At 39.2% G+C, this 20,332-nt stretch overlaps 1 protein-coding gene across 3 annotated transcripts in view; it reads right to left on the reverse strand.

The window, feature by feature from the left end:
* LOC131223336 (N-terminal acetyltransferase A complex auxiliary subunit NAA15) overlaps window positions 1-20,332 on the reverse strand; it is a 64,687-nt gene that overhangs the window by 14,685 nt on the left and 29,670 nt on the right. For 2 of the 3 annotated variants that reach the window (XM_058218710.1, XM_058218712.1), the window contains exons 10-21: window positions 19,252-19,329; window positions 19,095-19,148; window positions 18,904-18,974; window positions 13,196-13,250; window positions 13,000-13,095; window positions 8,333-8,461; window positions 8,073-8,155; window positions 7,747-7,977; window positions 5,222-5,354; window positions 5,025-5,138; window positions 4,745-4,876; window positions 1,973-2,029 (exon numbers count right to left, since the gene is read on the reverse strand). In XM_058218710.1, the coding sequence (XP_058074693.1) occupies window positions 1,973-2,029; window positions 4,745-4,876; window positions 5,025-5,138; window positions 5,222-5,354; window positions 7,747-7,977; window positions 8,073-8,155; window positions 8,333-8,461; window positions 13,000-13,095; window positions 13,196-13,250; window positions 18,904-18,974; window positions 19,095-19,148; window positions 19,252-19,329 (1,233 nt within the window). The remainder of the gene's footprint in view (window positions 1-1,972; window positions 2,030-4,744; window positions 4,877-5,024; window positions 5,139-5,221; window positions 5,355-7,746; window positions 7,978-8,072; window positions 8,156-8,332; window positions 8,462-12,999; window positions 13,096-13,195; window positions 13,251-18,903; window positions 18,975-19,094; window positions 19,149-19,251; window positions 19,330-20,332) is intronic. The other variant, XM_058218711.1, reaches the window with a different exon arrangement.

A 20,332-nucleotide genomic window follows, 5' to 3' on the forward strand; every position in this document is an offset into this window, starting at 1 on the left:
TTTGTCTATTTCTTGTATGGCACAAATGGAAACTCAAATTGCTTTTAAGAAGCCCAATGTAGTGCTTGAAATACCAATGGAAGAAGAAAAAAAATCAAGAAGACATCTCATGTATTTATACAAATTCTACGAAATTTGGAAGAGCCATTTTCATAAATCAAAGCTTTGATATAAAAGAATTGGGAAAATGTATCCATGGGGTTTACACGACATCTTTCCACCCTTAGTGGGTGTCAACATTCAGAAAATACCATTCTTTAAGGTACAAAAAAGTGTACATCGCAATATTTTGCAAATGGCAGCTGGGTGCACCTACGCCGCCACAGGCGTTAAGCACTAGGCGCACATGGGCATTAAGCACTAGGCACATGCCTGGAGATGGCACCTCAGAGTGTGCAAGCAGCCCAAAACACCTAGGTGCATGCCTAGAATGCCTTTGACTGCACTGCTCCAAAAAACAACTGCTGAAAATTTTCCAGGGATCTTGTTTAGGCTAGAAATTCCCTTCAAATATTATGAGTCAAAAAAATTTGAGTCCAGGAAGGCATTTTAAAGCCATTCCCAATATCCCATGAAGGGACTTGTACGAGAAACTGTACTCTTTGAGCGCAAAATATTTAACCTGTACAAATGCAATATAGGTACAGACTCATTTCTTGGCTATTGGAGCAACAAGATCAACATGATCTGTGGACACCGGGAGAAATATCAGCAACAATGATTGGAAACAAATTTTACCCAAGGTTATCAAACTCATAAGCATAACCTACTGTCAGCAATGCTTTGGACACAACTGAACAAGGTCACCCAGACTTTAGGTCACTCCAGTAGTACAAGAACAGGTATGCAGTGCACTACTTCATCCAGTATGTGGTACAATAGGGATAGGATAATGTGGTTTGCTCCAGTACGTGCTACAAAATATACATCATATAGTTACTTACCCACAAGTGATACTGTATTTGTACATATGAAATGATGAATGCTATTATAAATCCTGCAAGCAAATTATTATATATCATGTCTGATAGTACAGAAACCCTGATGCGCAATGGATACCATCATAAAATAAAAAAGTAAAAGGAGGAGAGAACTTGCAAATTAAACAAAAGGAATCCCAAATACCTCAACTCTACCTAAAGGGAGATCAATGAACCTTCACTAGAGCTACCCATGTGGATTTTGTGAGACTTCTCCCCAGTCGAAAGACATACATATTCTCCTCATATATAGTATTTCAAGTAAGTTACTGAGACTGTTCCACAAGTCATACCTACTTTCCTCATATGAAGTATTTCAAGTCAGTCAGGTGACTCAGGTCATGAATATGCATTAAGATGAGGGCAGTTCTTGACCCTATTCCCGGAAGCTGAATGCACTTGTCAATGAAACACGATCTCTTTCCAAGCCTTGACACATGCTTCTTTTTTTTTCTCCTTGTTGTGCCTGACGGTCTTAGGATTCCAATTAAACATCCATTCAATCAGTCTTTTGGCCCCGGAAGAAATGAGTAACAAACATGGAAACACTAGACAACTGGAACCCATCCCATTCCATGCCAACTAAATGAAACTTTGAAGCTTAGAATGTCGAACAAAAATGTTTAGAGATTTGACACAAATTTGAAGCCAAGATACGTTTCTAAAATGGACCTACTTCAGCCTCATAAAGGACCATTGGAAGACAAGTATATTCTGCAAGATCCAGTGCTCTTTTCAAGTTGAGCTAGAAGTGGATTTCTGGTTACAAACATTGTGACGAACTTCTTGTAATAATAAACTGTACAAAGGTAAATTCACATATGTTTTACAGGCAAATTATACCATATGCAATTAACACTACAAGCAACAAGGAGGGTCTTTTCACGGTTCATTGCATACTGTGTATTCAGGAATAGAAATAAATGTGAAGAAAAAATTTCAAAACAAAAATAATTGCCACTGTAGAATTATTGTTGCTTGAGAAGAAATACCAAGCAGCGGTGAGAATCAGGGCATTCTGGATCCAGTTTAAGCAGCTGCTTTACAGCCTGGGGGGGAAAAAAAAAAAAGCAACATGCAAAATTCAAATCCAATAGCCTTCAAAAAAAAAAAATGATGTTCTTAAATAACAAAATGGTGGCCTATCACTTCTCTTAGGACAAGATATGTTGGATGCATTGGTGGAGTGAAAGTAGTTTTACATATAATACCAACGAAAACTAGTCATTTTATATATCCCAATTAGTTGGGATGAGGCTTGGATGATGATGATATATAGGAGAAAAATCACATGCAGTCGACACTACCACAGTTTGTGGTAGTGTCGAGCTGTGTTGGCCCCATTGTGATGCGTGTCAAGCATCCACCCCATCCATCAGCTGCATCCCCCATTTAGGGCCAAAGGAAAAAAAAAAAAAAAAACAGCCTGATCCATGACCCAGGTGGGCCACCACACAGGAAACATTGGCCATTGAACACCAACTCTTGTCTCTTCTGTGGAGCCCACCATGATGGTTATATGTCATCCAACCTGCCCATTGTCTATGCCCCACCTAGATGTACAGACTGACCAAATTTCAGAATATTCCAGAACCATTGTAAGCCCCACCAAGCAAGTTTATGGGTTTTAGGCATGATTTGCCACATCAGATGTATCCGGATCAGATCCGGCTGATTCTTGGGTGGTCCCATTTTCTATAGGGGACACACCAGATGCATGGTTCAGATCCCACATGCACATCATGGCAGGACCCACACAAACTCATGTACAGGTGGAATCAAGTGTATGCGAACATTTCTTTTATATATGCACGTGTACGTATATGTATGTATCTACATGGTAACATTACCATCATAAGTATGGTGGTAGGGCTTGAAAATGGCCCCACGTGATGTGTTCATCAAATTTTAACCCATTCATCACATGCATCTCCTTGTTATTGGCCAAGGGCCCAAAATGCAGGGCAATACAAAACTCAGGTGAGCCACACCACTAGGAATAGTTGAGAAGGGAACACCCACCAGAAATTTGTGTGGGCCCCACCTGATAAGGTATTCAAAATCGGTGGTAACAGTCATAAGCGTTACACGTTACGGGGTTAAAACGGCCATTACAGAAAAAACAAGCCGTAAAGGCCCCGTAACAGTCCTGTAACTGTTTTTTCAAAAACTAAAACATGGCCGTAACAGCCGATACGGGGGCTGTAACGGCCATTACAGTCCATATCATAACGGTGGTGGCCGTTACAGCCACCATTACCATTTTGGAACACCTTGCCACATGAGTTTCATAATCGCCCAATTTTTGAGGTGCCGCACTATCAAAGGTGGATGTGTCAGATGAATGGATTGGATTGCATATACATAACACGGTGGACCCTCCATGAAAATCAAGGTTATCTGCTCGCAAATGAAACCTGTGGTGAGGCCTGCATGAGTCATGGATTTGGCCTTATTTTTGGCCCATGGCCAAACCTGGGAGGCCTTCACAACGAATAGGTCGGATTTCATGAACATCGCATGGGCCCCATTTTCAAGCATTACCATCAAACTTATGGTGGAAACCATACCATAGAATCATTTCAATAAATATATGAGGTACACCCACATGGTACCGGTACCACCACAACCTATGGTGGTACCAGGCTGTTGCAGGGCCCACGTGATGTTTGCTTCAGATCCACCCCGTCAATCGTGTTTTCCCCCTTATGCTCACCATCAAAACCAAAATCAGGCTGATCAAAAACTTAGGTAATCCACACCACAGGGAAAAATGCAAGACCATGCCTAAAACCTCTAGATGGATCATGCAACTTGGGAGCTTCCCTATTTGTCCCCAGAGTTAGCACGTGGGGCCTAAGGATTGGTGATCTAGAGCATTGAGATAGTGGCTTCCATCACGGATGAAGATAGAATGCCTGGATGAGGTTGAAGGGCGACTAAGAAAGGTAGGGTGCAAGTGCTTTGCCCGTCTCCCGCTCGTTAGATGAGCTGGTAGAAACAAATGTAGTGTGTATGAGTGATCCAGGGTTCAATCCCTGGTAGTGTTACATTTCAAAAAAAAAAAAAAGTGCTTTGCCTAACAAAATTAATTTCTACTCTTCCATCTTTATGTACTATTATTGAATTGACCTCATCATTTACTAGTGGCTGTGCTGGTTGCGCATCTTCTATATTCCATTAGACCAAACAATTTCAGTTCTTCCCATGATATCGGTTTTGGAATGATTACATTATTTTTTGAGCTTGTTAAGAATAAAGTTGCGGCTCCTTTTATTTCTTTGTAGTAAGCAACATCGAGGACAATGGAGTTCATAACCTTGTAGTATATTCAATATGCTACAGCAATATTCTCACTTTTAGGCTTCATTTTCAAACCTTTTGTACTGATTCCTAGTTTAGAGCTTCATAAACTCATGCAAATCCGAAGTTACAAAGAAACACACCAAAAATCCATATTCGATGGGAAAAAGCCAAAGATTGCACAGCTAAGATCTTCCGATTTGGGAGGAATTTTGAGGTATGGTGGATCCATGACTGGGGACAGATGCATAGAAGTGGATATATGTATCTGTGTGTGCATTACATATCATTAACAGTAAAACTTGTGTAAAAGACTGGGCTTCAGCTTGAACCTTGGAAACTTGAACCACTTCACATTCAGGTGTGAGCCTTGTATCTTACATCAAGCTCAAGCTGACCCTAATCTGGTCCAAGTCCACCCTGTTGCACCCCTATGTTTCAAGCTTGTAACTATAAATTACCTGAAAGGCGAGTAGAGTCCTCTGCTTTCTCATATTTAACTCAAAAGAAAGTAAATGTGTTTCCAGCAATTTCGATGAGTTATTCAGAAGCAGCTTCAAGTACTTTGTACCTTCCACTAGTGGATCTTCAATCTGCACCAATGCATACCGTCATTACACAAAGGACCTATTCCAATGGCTTTCACATCTTACTGAATATGATCTCCACAGCATCATCTACAATACCATATCTCAAAACCTACAATAGGTGAAAGAAGCATTTCAGGGATCTAATATACACCTGCAACAACTTCTCCCCATGAGGATCTAAATCAACCGGTTTGGCATGCTGCCGTTTGCCAGTTTTGGATACACCAGCAGCACCCGATTCCTCTTCATTCTTCTCTTCAGCCTCCTAAAGAAAATGCAAGATGTTATGAGTCATAGAACAAATCATTTGCATTGCAATGTCATTTATGGAACAATAGTTAAATATACTTTCTTCGCACGAGCTTCAGCCTTTCTCTGTTTTTGTCTCAGTTTCTTTTTCTGAGAAGGAAGCAGTCCTGACAATTCACCATCATCTGAGGTTGCAGATTTTGAAGGAGAATCATATAACTTTATATAGCATCTGCATATTTTAAAAAAAAATTAAAAAAAATAAAAAAAAATAAAAACAAAAAAATAAAAAAAAAACAAAACTCATATATAAGCAAAGACAAGTTGAAGTCAAAACACCCAAATAAAAAAATAAAAATAAAAAATAAAAAATTGTATATGAACATATTTAATAGAAGTCTGTAGACAAGCTACAAGTTAAACAACAGAAATGGTCCTTAAAAACGTTACAGTAAGACCCACTAAAAAAATAGCTGGGGAAGCAACTATAAACAGATCAATCCCACATTTAACCCAAAATCTCACAAAGGTGAGATATGTAGCAAGGAGAACATGGGAAAGTGGTATAAATGAACCATTGAATGCACTCGTTACCAACCAACAGAAGACCAACTTGACCATACTTCAGAAAAGATAAAAACATATCGCACAAGAGATGCAATAGCATCCAGTTTGTAGCCACTGCCGCAAGGAGAAAAGATAGTACATGATATCTTTCAAAACTTCCACCATAGCAGGCAGAAGTATTGCAAGATTTTGAATGTGCAGACAGATTTTTTGTGGGAAGAACTCAGAGATGCCTCTCTATCTGTAACTAATGGTCCCAGTCAAGCACATAAAGCAACTGCAGAAAAATCTTCATCAAAATGTGGCATTTGTAAAGCCTTTTTTCTCTTGTAGTATAATATGATAAGGGTGCTAGCCTTCTGATTGTGAGTTTTCAAATAGCCTACGTTACTTCAGTGTAGGTTCCAGACCAAGTATGGCAAGGATCAGGTATGAGGGATGTACAGCAAGGATTGATTACAACTCATAAGTCACATAAGTATAAACATGTCAAAGATTTAACATAATTCTCTACAACATCAAAAGCTTTTGGTTTATAGCCAAATGGTACAGTTAGTTATTAGTTAATACTTGTAAATAATTGATATGTTTCATGCTTGAAATCTTCATAAGATTTCGAGTTCATGTTCCATTGAAGGCATATCCCTTACTCTTATCCAAGGGTCCAACTTGGATCTAAAGGACAAAAGTATCGCAGCAGAGTAGCAGACAGCCATTGTTTTCATGCTTGAAATCTCCATAAGATTTGGAGTTCATGTCCCATTGAAGGCATATCCCTTACTCTTATCCAAGGGTCCAACTTGGATCTAAAGGACAAAAGTATCGCAGCAGAGTAGCAGACAGCCATTGTTTTCATGCTTGAAATCTCCATAAGATTTGGAGTTCATGTCCCATTGAAGGCATATCCCTTACCCTTATCCAAGGGTCCAACTTGGATCTAAAGGATAAAAGTATCGCAGCAGAGTAGCAGACAGCCATTGTTTCAATCAATCATAGGGTTCCTTTCTTCACAAAAACCTTAGTGATGAGGTAAACACACAGCCTAAACTCAAAATCTGAACCATTCTCTGCTGCCAAACTTGAAAATTAGAAATACAACTGCAACAGGTTTCTAAGACTAAGTGCCCATGGACTCTAATCCAGCTATTTATTTGTGCCTAGTACTCAAGAATTGTCATTCTACATGCCCGCTTTGATGTACAACACGCTCTCCATTTATTTATTTATGTTTTAAATCTAGATAAGTAGGGATCGCGAGATCTGTGACAAACTTCTTTAGTTACTGATATTCCCAGAAGCAAGGCCATTTAAAAGACGTTCCGATGATGCTTCTGGAAATCAAAGTCTTCCACAATTATTTATGTAGACGATTAGTTAAAATGGTTAACAAAAACTCTTATATGGCTCTAGTTCAAGTTAAAATGATTAGTGAGACCAGTTATGGCATTCAAAACAAGTTCATACTACCTGATTATTCTATTCAAATGGACTTCTTTTGCGTGTTTCTGTGGTGGTAAGATGATGAGTAAAGCCGAGGCCCTAATTACTAGGACAAGTAAATCTCAACATTGAGGCCAGGCGTACAATTATGGTTTTGTTTTCCATAAGCATACCCACAAACGGATGTGAGTTTTCCAACAAAAGAATAAAGTAGCTCTCAACATTGACTCCAGGCATACAATTACAGCCTTATTCGCCAAAAGTAAACACATAAGTGATTTGTCCAATGAAAGAATTGAGTTCAAATCTGACGTGCTATAAAAGCTTGACACCTCCAATTGCATCATCAAACGAACACGGCAAGTTGTATCCAGTTTTGAAGATAACCATCAATCCAAGATCTACCCACAAGCATAAAGCTTAAGCTGAATTACATTTAGAATTTCCAGCAGAAAAAGTTCAACAACTGAACAACATGATCATGAGGAAAGTATGATTTAGAAAACAATATTCCTAGAGATAATTTGTGCAGTTACTTGCACAAGATGTAGCAAGACAAGTCTGATAAGAACTCAATCAATGGAAACCTCATTAGTAGTCCAGATAGAAACATTCACCTGATAGCTCCAGCAGCAGCTTTATGGAAATATGGATGTGAATGTAACCGGTCTTGAAATTTGAGCATTTCCACATAGGCACGCAGCGTCATTTTCCGTAAACAGTAGGAATGGAAGTCAAATTGATCCTCTGTCATATCAGCATAGTGTTTCTCAACAGCCAGGAATTTTTTTAAAGCCCGTCCAAGATCACCTTGTCGAAAGTAACTTTCACCAGATGCAAGTTCATACCTTCTCAGGATCCATAAATCAAAAGAATTAGCAAGGAGAATCAGAACAGCCTCTTATACATGTATTCAGAAACCAAGAAAGTGACGAGGGCACACCACATGCACTGCATGTCATGCAGATTATTATGCTGGTCCCCATCCTTTGTGAACAACACAGCTGTTTTCTCTGCCAACCCCACCTTCAAAAGCAAATAACTTGCAAGAAATTCAGATTGAGATCAAAAGTATCTTTCAATTTATTAAATGGCCTTGCAAAAGAGAAAATAATATTGTATATCGGATTAATTTAAGAAATAAAAATCAAAATAGAAAAACATAACAGGATAACGTGTGGGGAAAAAAACACATATATATACCTGATCAGCCTGAAGCATGCGCTTAACACATTCACTATTTATATAGCGATCAGCAAGATCCATGGACCTAGCTTCATCAGCCAATGCAGCAGCAGCTCTCAAGTCACCTGCATGTTTTAGTATTCTGCCCTGTGAAATGAAAACATATGTCAACAGCATGCCCAAATGGCAGCACAAAAGATGAGTGGCTTAATGATGAAAACTGTCCTAAAGTCTCAGCTGATATAAATATGCCATAGCATTACAACAAGCAAAAGTTTATATATATATATATATATATATATATATATATATATATATAAAAGATAAATGATCAATATGTCATTGCAACAGAAAAAAAAAAAAAAAAAAAAGAAAAAGAAAAATAGCCAAAATGCAAATAAAAAACAATGATTTCTGAATAAACAAAAACTAAAGAACATGGGATGCAATTTTTGCAAAATTGATCATTTTCTTTTGAAAGCCAATAAAAAAAAAATAGCTGGAATGAAAGCAGGGGGTTGGTAGACGAAAAAGTCCTCCTTGTACAAGGGTATGGGGGTTGTGGAGAGTGATATGGGGGGCAAGTTCAAGGAGGGAGCAGGATTCTCATTGGGCGATGGAAGAAGGATCAGATTTTGGAGGGATGTATGGCTGGGTGACCAAAGTCTTCAAGAAGATTATCCTAGGCTGGCCAGCTTACCCACAAATAGGGATGCCACCATGGATCTATGTTGCTCTATCTCAGTCGTTGGTGTGGTGTGGCCCCCGCTGTGTCAAAGAAACTTAATGGAAGAAGAGATGGAAGAGTTCATGAGCTTGTCTAATCGGCTTTCGGGAATATCTACCTCCTCATCTGATTCGGATGCATTAGTATGGCTCAAAGACAATTTTGGGCAATTCACAGTTTGATCCTTTTATAGCCTTCTTCTAGGGTCTGGTTCCAAAAAATGGAAGCGGTGCACACTGATTCTCCATGGTCATATGGGGCCCCTCCAAAGTCGCGGCTTTGACTAGGTTGGTGGGATGGAACAAGGTTATCACAATAGACAATCTTGAGAAGAGGGGTATGGCATTAACCAACATTAGCTTGCTTTGCATGCAGAGAGAGGATACGATTGATCATCCCTTCATACATTGCGTCTTTGCAAAAGAAGTGTGAGAAAGATATTTTGGCATTTTTGGGATGGCTTGGGTGATGCCTCTCTCCATTGAAAGGCTTTTCCGGTCATGGCATGGGGGCGGGGAAGGGGGAGGTAAGAGAGGAAGGAGATTATGATGAATGGCTTTGTTGGCTGGTTGTTGGGCTTTATGGGAATTGGGAGGAGAGACAACCAATGCTTCCGCGATCTAAGTAGGGAAGTCTTTAGGGGGGCCAAGTTGAATGTAATTGAGGGGGCTTCAATCTCATCGGATTTTCTCGATTGCAATGTTTGAAGTGTTAGGCTTGCTACAAGTTTCATTGGCTGGGGATACAGAAACAATACCGATGTCACTGCTAACCAGAAATGCGGAGAAACATTTGGGAAACATGAGGAAATGGTAGAACTTTTCAGTGAAACTTCAAGAGATGCTAAAATACACATATTTGCTTATTTAAGAATCAGCAAATTGTAAAAAGAATGCATACATAATAAGTTTTCATTTAATGGGGGCCTAAAAGTAAGTGTTATCGTAAGATGTCAGTCCAACCATCCCATCCATCCATCCATCCAGCCATCCCATTGATCCATCCAAACATCCATCGATATTTTAAAATATCGACAAGACACGAGATTTTGCCAAGAAATCATCGACAATTGGAAAGGAAACGAAAGATTGTGGTCTCAATATCACCTATGTTGGATCTTATCTTGCCAGATGGAAATGCAGTTATCTTTCTTTGGGCGGTCGGCCAACCCTCATCAAGGCAACTTTAGCGAACCTTCCTCTCTATTTCATGTCTTTATTTAAATGTCTGGCGTCGATCCTGGCAATTCTCAAAAGACTAAGACAGGACTTCCTATGGCATGGGAAGGAAGACAAGAAAAAATTCTACTTGGTTAGCTAGAAGGAAGTTTGCAAGAAAGTTCAAGGAGGGGCAGGTGTTAAAGATCTTAAACAAATGAATCGAGCTCTTCTTCGCAAATGGGTTTGGAGATTAGGGACCGAAGATAGTACTCTTTGGAATGATTTGATCAAGAGTAAGTATGGGCGTTCAGAAGGGGGATGGTGGACTAAGAACTCTTCCAACTACAAAGCTTCAGGAGTTTTATCCAATAAGGCAGAGATTATCAAAGGTACATGCATCGTTCCTGGGAATGGCAAACGCACTTGCTTTTGGATTGACATTTGGGTGGGCAAAGAAGCCCTCTGTGTCGCTTTTCTGCGCATTTTCCATATCGCCCAAAATCAGCTTATCACAATGGAAGCTTGTTACTCGATTATTGGGGGAGCAGTGCCGTGGAATATAGAGTGTAGAAGAAATCTTCGAGACAAGGAGGTTGAAGAATACGCAGCTCTTCTTAATCGCATTTACAGCACTAATCCGAATCAGTTGACTGCTGACAGACTTGTATGGCGCCTTGACAAAACGGGAAAATTTTCAGTTAAGTCTTTTTACAGCCATATAGCCAGCAGCCCCCCTCTAATCGTAGAGGCATCATCTTATCATGTTTGGAAATACCAAGTTCCTCCCAAGATAGCAGTATTTGGGTGGTTGGGTGGCAAGGATAAGGTCCTCACAGTTGAAAATTTGAGAAAGAGGAGCATGATCATTACTAATGTTTGTTTATGCTGCATGGCCAGTGAAGAAACGGTGGATCATCTTTTTATTCACTGTATGTTTACATATCAGATTTGAATAGCAATCCTATCCCGTTTTCAGGTTTCCTGGATTTTTCCAGATTCAGCCTATCGCCTACTTCAAGCTTGGCATGGTATGAGGTGTGGAAAGCAAAGGTCAAAGCTTTGGAGAATGTCTCTATTGGCTGTTTGGTGGGCAGTTTGGGAAGAAAGGAACGGGAGAAGTTTTAATGATACTTCAAAATCGGTGGATGCTACAATTCTAAGGGTGATTCACCTAATAGTCGAATGGGCCTCCTCTGTCGAAAAGTTTAAGGATTGTAATTTACTCTTTTTAGGAGAGTAGTTGGTCGGCTATCACCACGGTCCAACTCTCTCTCTTTTCTGCTTTTCTTTTTCATCAATAAAATTCTTCTTGTTATCCTTCAAAAAAAAAAAAGGCCCTGTAACGGACATAACAACCAACACATGCTTGTACAGGCCAACATAGGGCCATAGCAGTCCAATATGGGGCAATACATTCTCTTCCTTTGATAGAAAAAATTCACCATTACATCCCTTATCATATCGGCCACCACTTTTAACAAAAAAATCACCGCTGACAAGCCTAGACAGGCATGGGTCTGATTAGGCCCTCACTTTTAGTCCCATCGGCTAGCATGAGACTGATTTCAGGCCCAAATTAATGGCCCAGGCATGTGCCCAAGTTTTACACCATCTTCTATGGAGGCTCAGCCTGAATCCAGAATCAGGCTTGCTTATGGCAACTATTTACTAGTCCATGCCTGATTTTCAAGCACTGCGTGGGCCTCTCATGCGTCTAATCAAATGACAAGGAGGTACTCCATATCCTTGTTGGGCATCTTCCTTCTATTGAATAAGACTGAAGCTGCATTATAGTTCAAATTTCCCAAATGAAATAGAGAATCCAATATGACATCAAATTTGGTGAAGATGTCCAGCACTAAGGCATGGCATGATAACTCAGTGACAGTTTGGGACATGGTTGTAGGTCTTTACTAGTATATGTCATGATTTTTAAATTAGACCAAAAAATCCTCAAGAGCTGCCCTTCAAAAAAATCCCCTGGAGTTGCAAAATATAGAGAAGAACAAATACAAGAATTGCGCACCCATGGAATATATCAAACATGGGCCACATTAATATTCTAAACAGATGTTAAATGCATGGTTGAAAGAATCAGTCAATGCCTACCATATCCTGCGATAAGTATTGGTATTTTGAAAAACTGAAACATACAATTTTTTTATTTTTTTATTTTTGTATGCATTGCCAACAGGATAAAATTAGTCAAATTTCACACCAATATGCCTCTATGACTCAGTTTGGAGCCAAAAGATATGTGCCACAGTACCAATATTTTGAACCTTTACCAAATAGACCTAAGCAGCAAACTTTTCAATAATAACAACCAAACATAACATGAATATTTTCCTATTTCTTTGAAGTTCAAGTAAGGCACACAACTAAACAATAAAAGAGCCATATATTAATCATTAGAAGAAACAAAACAAAACTATCAACCACAAAAACGTATATTTTATAAGCTATTATAAATTATAGACATGGAAGAGCATTGGATGGAAACAAAGGTATACTCAAGTCAATCAATCTCTCCTCCCTCACCCTATCAAAGCCACAATGTGCATTGAAAAGGATGTAAAGATTGTTAGGTAATACACTCCCTCTCTCAAAGCCATAATGTATCTTGACAAGTATATCAACAACACGTCAAGTAATGCACTCATCAACAATGTTTTATAAACAAATATATAAATATTTAGAAACTCATTGATTGTAATCAAATCATCGATATAAATTTCTAGAAGATATACCACAAGTTACGTAAAAAAGCAAGAAGGAAAGAAAGGTGGGAAACAAACCTTCACAGTGTAAAGATCAATCACAGTAGGAGTATGTTCAATGGCCTCATCAATTTTTGTCAGGGCAAGATCATGTTGACCACGTCTGTCATAGTGCTGCATCAGAACAAATTCAATGAGCATGTCTTCTGAAGAAATGGATACAGGAACAATAAATATGAAGGTAAATTAAACCATGACATAGAAAAGACAATACCTGGGCCAGTAAAAACAAGGTCCACATAAGAGTTGAAGGAGGTTCTTTCGGTGCACTGCAATCACATGAAATCCATGCACATTTTAGTGATAAAAGAGACATTTTATCACAATTAATGACAAATAAAAATAATCCAATCAACCAACAAAAAGACAAAAGTAATCTAATTAACTATAACAAGTGGCTCTAATTATCTAATGTAAATTATGCTACACTCACTAAAGAATCAAGTCTAGGACAGTCTCAATACTAAACTATCCAACGTCTGCCTGGGAAGTCGGTGAGCTCAATATATTCTTGGTATGACTCGGTCACTTTTCCTAGCTTTAAGGACACAATGGTACCTATCCTCTATGCAAATTTATGTGGCATATTATGGTAATTGATACATTTTAGCCTTTTCTCAATATATGCCAGACACAATCAACTGGACTTGGTAGAATTTGAGACAAGCTGGTATTTTCATTACCAATTAATCCATTATGTAACTCAAAATAATCCAATATAAAATGCCATTTTGTTACATATGCTCTAACTAATCCAGCATGGCCTCAAATTCCACATTTTCTATCTTAACCAGTTAATGTTTGACTAATCAAACGAATGTTTAAAAACACAAAGCAGAACAGAATACAGCTGTCAACCAAACCATAGAACAATTTACCAGTGAGTTAAACCTACTAGTTATTCAGAATTTTGGGTGAACTATAGGAATTGGGCTACAAGCCAAATTAGTGGATGTAAGTGGAGATCTTGGCATAAGGTCATTAAAGTTCCTAAACCTGGCCCTACTTCTAAATGGCTGTGGAGATTTGGGGAGGAAAAGGAAGGTTAATGATACAAGGTTATACCATGCAACTATAGGGAAGATAAAGGGATACAGGGCTTCAAGTCTATGGAAGTCGATTCCCAGGTTGGCTAATTCATTTAGAGAGCATATTTCTGTTGCCACTAGTAACGGGGTATGCATCCAATTCTGGGAGGATTGCTGGAATGGGGAGAAACCATTGTGTGAAGAATTCCTTTTATTACTCTGTAGGATGACGAAGGAAAAAAGATGTCTTCATATCCTAGTGTGTCTCAATGGAGGGCAGGTGGATTGAATATAATTGAGAATATAATTGAATTCATTTGGTCAATCGAAAGGTTGCACATCAAGCGCACACCAATGACAGGAGGGGATAGACGGGTGTGAAATCTTAACAACTCAGGGTGTTTCTCAGTTAAATCCTTTTACTAAGTTCTTATAAAATCATCAGCATCACAAGCCAAAAATCACATTCGGCATGGTTGGTGGGAAAGAACAAGTTTTAACTATTCACAATTTGAGGAAGAGGAGCACGGTTCTCAATAACAGGTGCATCATGTGTCTAAAGGACAAAGTTACTGACAAGCAGTGTTTACGGTAGTGCTTGCAATGTAGCGTACACTACGTAGCATAGCGTAGCTAAAACGATACGTAGCATATGCAAGTAGCATATGCTATGAGGCATGTAGCGTAAGCTACAGAGCATGTAGCATAGCATTCAGTGTAGCGCAGGTAGTGTGTGCTACCTGAAATCTCCTTTTTTTCTTCTATGCTAAGTTCAACACCTATTTTTAAATGGTGGCGACTCATCCTCATCAAATGTGACACGACATTAGATCAATTTGGACCATCTAAATTGTGCTCCATATTATGGATAGAGCACTTAAATCAATCCGGGCCATCCAAATTGTGGTCCATATTGTGAATTTGTGATGTTTTAATAAATTTATAAAAATAAAAAGTCACACTTGGAGATGTCTGAAGGAAACAGACGGAGAGTTTTTGCATGGAAATATGCAGTTGACGATCCAGATTCGCAGTAAAAAACTCATGGGAAATACATAGTAATAGCCCATACAACATGTGAACTAATTTGGCTAAAGACATCAATGTGCGAGCTCAAGTTCATGGTTGATACTCCTATAAGATTGTGTAGTGATAATCGAGTTGCCACTCACATCACAAACAATCCAGTCTACCATGAAAGAACGAAGCATATTGAAGTAGATTGTCACTTCATCAGAGAGGATGTCACTAGCAAGTAAATATGCACGTCGTTCGTCGAGTCACAAGATCAAGTGGCAGACATGTTTACAAAGACTTGAGTCGTGCGCATCTAGATCGATTCTTTGTCAAGATGGCCCTACATGATAGATATGCTCCAGCTTGAGGCGGTGTTGATGGCCTTTTTGGGGTCCACACGTGTCACTTGTGTGGACCATTCTTGGTTCTCATATGCTTGGGTTTTGTTCCTAGGCCTAAACCTATGTTTGGGTTTAGGTCCATGGGCTATTGTATTCTGATAACTTTTAAGTGAGAGGGGCATACTTGTCATTGCACATCTTTTATTGAAGCCCTCATTAATAAAATGTGTGTGTGTGTGTGGGCACTTTGTTTCTCTCATATCTTCTCTTTTTCTCCATTTTCTACATGATTTACTACACGATTCCCGACAACCTCCATTCTCCACATGTGTGATCTTGACCTTGAGGAGTTTAAGTTTCGACAAGAGCATAAAACAAGCTCGACTGTTCATCAAGAACGAAAATCACCATCCCTTCACCAAATCAATAAACCTTCCACTTTAACCGCAATAACTCAAACTAAAACGGTTGTGTACCCCAATCATCCTCCACTTCCAAGAGAATCGGCCGGTGATCGAAAATAGACATCGAAAGGCCTCTCTGTTGCACAAGAGGAAACTTCTCTACCCACTTAGAGAAGACCACAAACCAATCCAACTTAGACATAAAATTCTTTTCTAGCACGTTAAACCATGTAAACTTAACATCCCCCATAGGAATATTCGCTAACTCATTCTTCTAGACCCATTCCGTGAACTCCATTGTTCTAAATGTCGATATCGCTCAGCATTTATTCAATGGTGTATCGGACCATTCTTTGGTAAGAATGTTGTCTTGATAGATTGACCTTACTGTAAGTTGTGGTGCCGTCCTTTTTTTTTCTATAAATTGTTAATATATGTTAGAAATTGATATCATATATTTGTTAATAGCCTAATATGATTATCGATCAAATATTGGACTTGATTCAAGCAAAATTACCAAAAAAATAAATAAATAAATAAATATCTCCAATCAGATTTGGCGTAGATCCGATTGGAAATACCCCCCATGCATTACATTTCAACATATTTGAAAAAAATATGATGATTTCAATAGATTTCAATAGGAATAATCAAAAAATTGATTTTTTACCTTCTTTTCGATTTTTTCAAAATCAACTCCAACAGCTTTGATCCTCCATATTGATGGAAATATTGTTGAAAATAACTTAACATCGTCTGTTGAAGTTATTTCAAGCAAAAGGGAAGAGAGGAGGGAGAGAGATCATAAAGGGGGTCGGTTTGGAGCTTTTTACACCCGTACCGATACAAGAACCAATACGGGGCATATCTGCCAATATGAACCAATACAAGGTGGCTTTTTCGTATCAAGCCACTACAACCCTGTATTGTGTATCGTATCGAGTAGATACCAATATGATACAGATATTCATATATACTGAACTCCCTCATACACCGAATAATTTGACCACCGGTTGACTTCTCGTGGGACAATCTAAAGACGTTAAGTCACCCCCCATACACCATGCCAGCCCCCATTTTCTATGAGACAAATCTAAATCTTCCCATAGCTGTGTATGTTGAGCCGAAGAGTTGGGACCATATACCGTAGTGAAAACACATCTAAAATCGGACGTTGAATCACCAAAAAGCACTAAAACATTGAATTGACAGCACCACCAATCTTCTCTAACCCACGTTGGTGTCCCAAATCACTACTACGCCTCCCATTGTGCTAGTTGTGTCTAAAGTCATCCAGTCCTTTAGTCGTTCTCCCCAAATAGCATCGATAGCCTTCTCATCCAATGATTGCATTTTAGTTTCCTGCAATGATGCAATTTGAGCTTTGTATCTCCTTTTACAAATCCATAATTTGGAGCCTTTTCTAAGGGCATCCTTATATTCCAGCTATCTTCATCTGACATCCACTCTACCCCCCTGCCCTTTTCCCCACCTTTGAAGAAGCTCCAACTTCATAATTAACTGAGGACACAAGACTTTTTCAACTCTCTCCCCCCTTTCGTTGTCCGTTTACCTAAGCATTTTGGCTGCCCCTCTCTTCCGCAAATTGAAATGAAGCTATAAAATCTTCTTCATAGTCCCTGAACGAAACTCTGACCATTCTGCCGGCATGCCCTACTACCTCCTTAATCTAGCCTATGGCCTTAGCCATAGATATGGGACCACTATCCCCTGAATAAGAGACTATCTCAGTCACCATAGTTAGTACTTAGTACACATAACCTTCACACTACCACCATTGGATGCTTGCGATGGTTGGATATCCAGAGCGTCAGTCAGAAGATCATCATTGAGAAGCATCTCTTGCACTTCCAAGGCCACAGGCCTTTATTCTGTTTGAGTAATCTCACTTCTTTGGCCTTCCACTTTCGACAACTGCTTTCCCTATCTTTATCGAACATCACCATCGATACCACAACCCCTTCTAAAGAAGAGATGCTCGTTGAAGGGGACTTATTCTCTTGAACCTCCCCACCCCCGAGCACGACCAGAGAAGGATGGGGAGCATGTGCACTAAGAACTGCTCCCGGTCACTCCTCCCTCCTCTTAAGACTCAACTAACGAAGACTACTAGCACGAGGGAGAGAGTCTTTCACCCTTTATGAACGGAGTTAGCCTCACATATGGCCAAACTTACATCCTCGCCCACACGAGTTCCACCTTGGTTTAGCTCCACACAGATGGAACTGGTCGCCCAGGCTACAGACACACCACCTTCGCATGCAACCGGTGGGGCATGTGGCACTCCCGTCTTCCTAGCCACTCTACCAGCCCCAAGAGTGAGACACATGGCCTCCCTCTCTGCCACCCCCATCAAAATAACTATCAAGAGATGGGAGACGTGTCATGCTCACATAAACCTCACCACCACCTACCCCCTTTTCTAGACACGTCCTCTTTCTCCATTGCCTCTCCTCTGCCTCAGACAGGTGGACGTACACATGGCACACACCACCCAATCACTCACAGTCACACCTACCCTCTGCACTGCAACCAGCTCCCCAAACGTGTCCAGGGGCCATTTCGGTGGTCCTCTAGACCACCCAAATTGTGCACCTTTGTTCTTCTTCGCAACGCCTCCACCACCATTCCCCTCCAATACATGCCCACCATTTCCACCAGCTTGCAACTAGACAAGTATAATTTACAATGCTTATGAATCTCTATGTTTAACTAGAAACCATTATACAAATCTGTTCCTGTACACGTGCAAAATGGCATTTGCAAAAGTTTGTGAGCACATTACTATCGAAGGGCACCCTGATTTTCATCCCACAAGATTTTACCATTCCAAAAATATCTTAAACAAGTACAAGATCAAGTTTATCTGTTAACAATTATAACCAACATACAAGCTTAAATGAAATGGTTTGATCTAGATAATGTAAAACATAACCAAACACTGCATCAACAAATTATAAATAGAAAAGAAAGAGGAAAAAACAGCCTCATACTAATATTGCAAATTTGAAATTGGAAAAAAATAATTATGACAAATTACTGCACAAATCAATGCTTCCTGCTTCCTAACTATATCATGGAAGATCTAAAGGCTTCTAATTCCTGAATTACCTCCCAGGAAATCCTCCAGTGGTTCTAATTGATTCTTCAAGTTCAAGAATCATTTTCTCAAGAATATCCGCCTGTTTGGGTGATAAAAGAAAAGTTAAAACAAGCTAATCATCCAAGCAAACATTTATAAACAAGACTCCTTCAAAGTATGAATCTAAAAACTTGCAATCACCACAAACAATAAGACTAACCTTGCCAGGGAGGTCATAAAGAGGGGAAAGATCAGAGAACAATGAAGGAACTCCCTAAATGGACAAAACCAGGAGTGGACAAAAGTCAGAGAAGGAAATAAGTATTCTGTAAAAATATACATCTTGACCTATGAATAATAAAATAATCAGTCATCACCTTTATTAAGAGAGGCCTAATGTAGCTGTCTGCTGCCTCCCGGAATTTTTCACCGTGTAGAAAATCAAGTGGTATTCGCTGAGCAGAAAACGAAACAAAGTCCAGTACCAGTTATTTACAAATTCAGATAATGTAAAGGCTCATTATCAGGTGTTCAACACTAATATTCACTGTATATAGGACAAACAGATAACAAAACAATAAAATAAAAGCCTTTATATCAAATGGATTGACAGTCCTAGAAAGAAACACTGAACAGTCTAACATGTTTACAAGGGACAAAAACAAATTTTAAAATTATCACAATTTGGAGAAGAAAAAAAACAGTTGATGGATATCGATCAATAAAAGATTAGCAGTACATGGTATCTAATCATCATCAAAGCCTTATCCCAACTAATTGGGGTCAGCTAAACCAACCCTGTTACACCATCGCATTCTATCATGGACCATATCCTCAGTTAAATCATGGGTCCTCGAGTCTTTTCTTGCTACCTCCACCCACATCCTTTAGGGCCTTCCCCTTGCCCTTTCAAAGCCTTCAAATTGAACTGACTCACGAATTAGTACATGGTGTCTAATCATTAGGGAAAGTGACATTTTAAAAGAATAATCAGTTAACTCAGTAAAACTATGCAGTTCAAACTAGTTCTTGTTCCTTTACTAGGGGATAGAATAAGAGAATGATTATTCAGTGAAGAAAAGCAAGTTTTCCTTTACTAAGGTGTTAACCTTAGATCAGCTGTTTCTTATAGCATCTTTTTATTAGCGTTTTCTTGCAGTTTTATTCACCATAGGTTTAAGGGATGGTCTATCCGTAACTATGGCCTTTGCTGACTTTAATACTATTTGTAGCATAATGAGAAGGAAATATAACAAAATCGTTAGCTGGCTCTTGCTTCTACTCACACCCTATCACCACAATGTACTTCTAGAGAGATGGTTACTCTTACACAAAAAGAGCTGATGGCTTTTTTCAGATGGTTGCAGATTGGTGGGGTAGCCTTCAGGTGGAGGGATGCGCAAGCTTCAAACTCTCTACCAAACTCAAGATGTTGAAAGAGAAACTCAGAAATTGGAA

The sequence above is a fragment of the Magnolia sinica genome, chromosome 13 (assembly GCF_029962835.1).
Source record: "Magnolia sinica isolate HGM2019 chromosome 13, MsV1, whole genome shotgun sequence".
Taxonomy (NCBI): domain Eukaryota; kingdom Viridiplantae; phylum Streptophyta; class Magnoliopsida; order Magnoliales; family Magnoliaceae; genus Magnolia; species Magnolia sinica.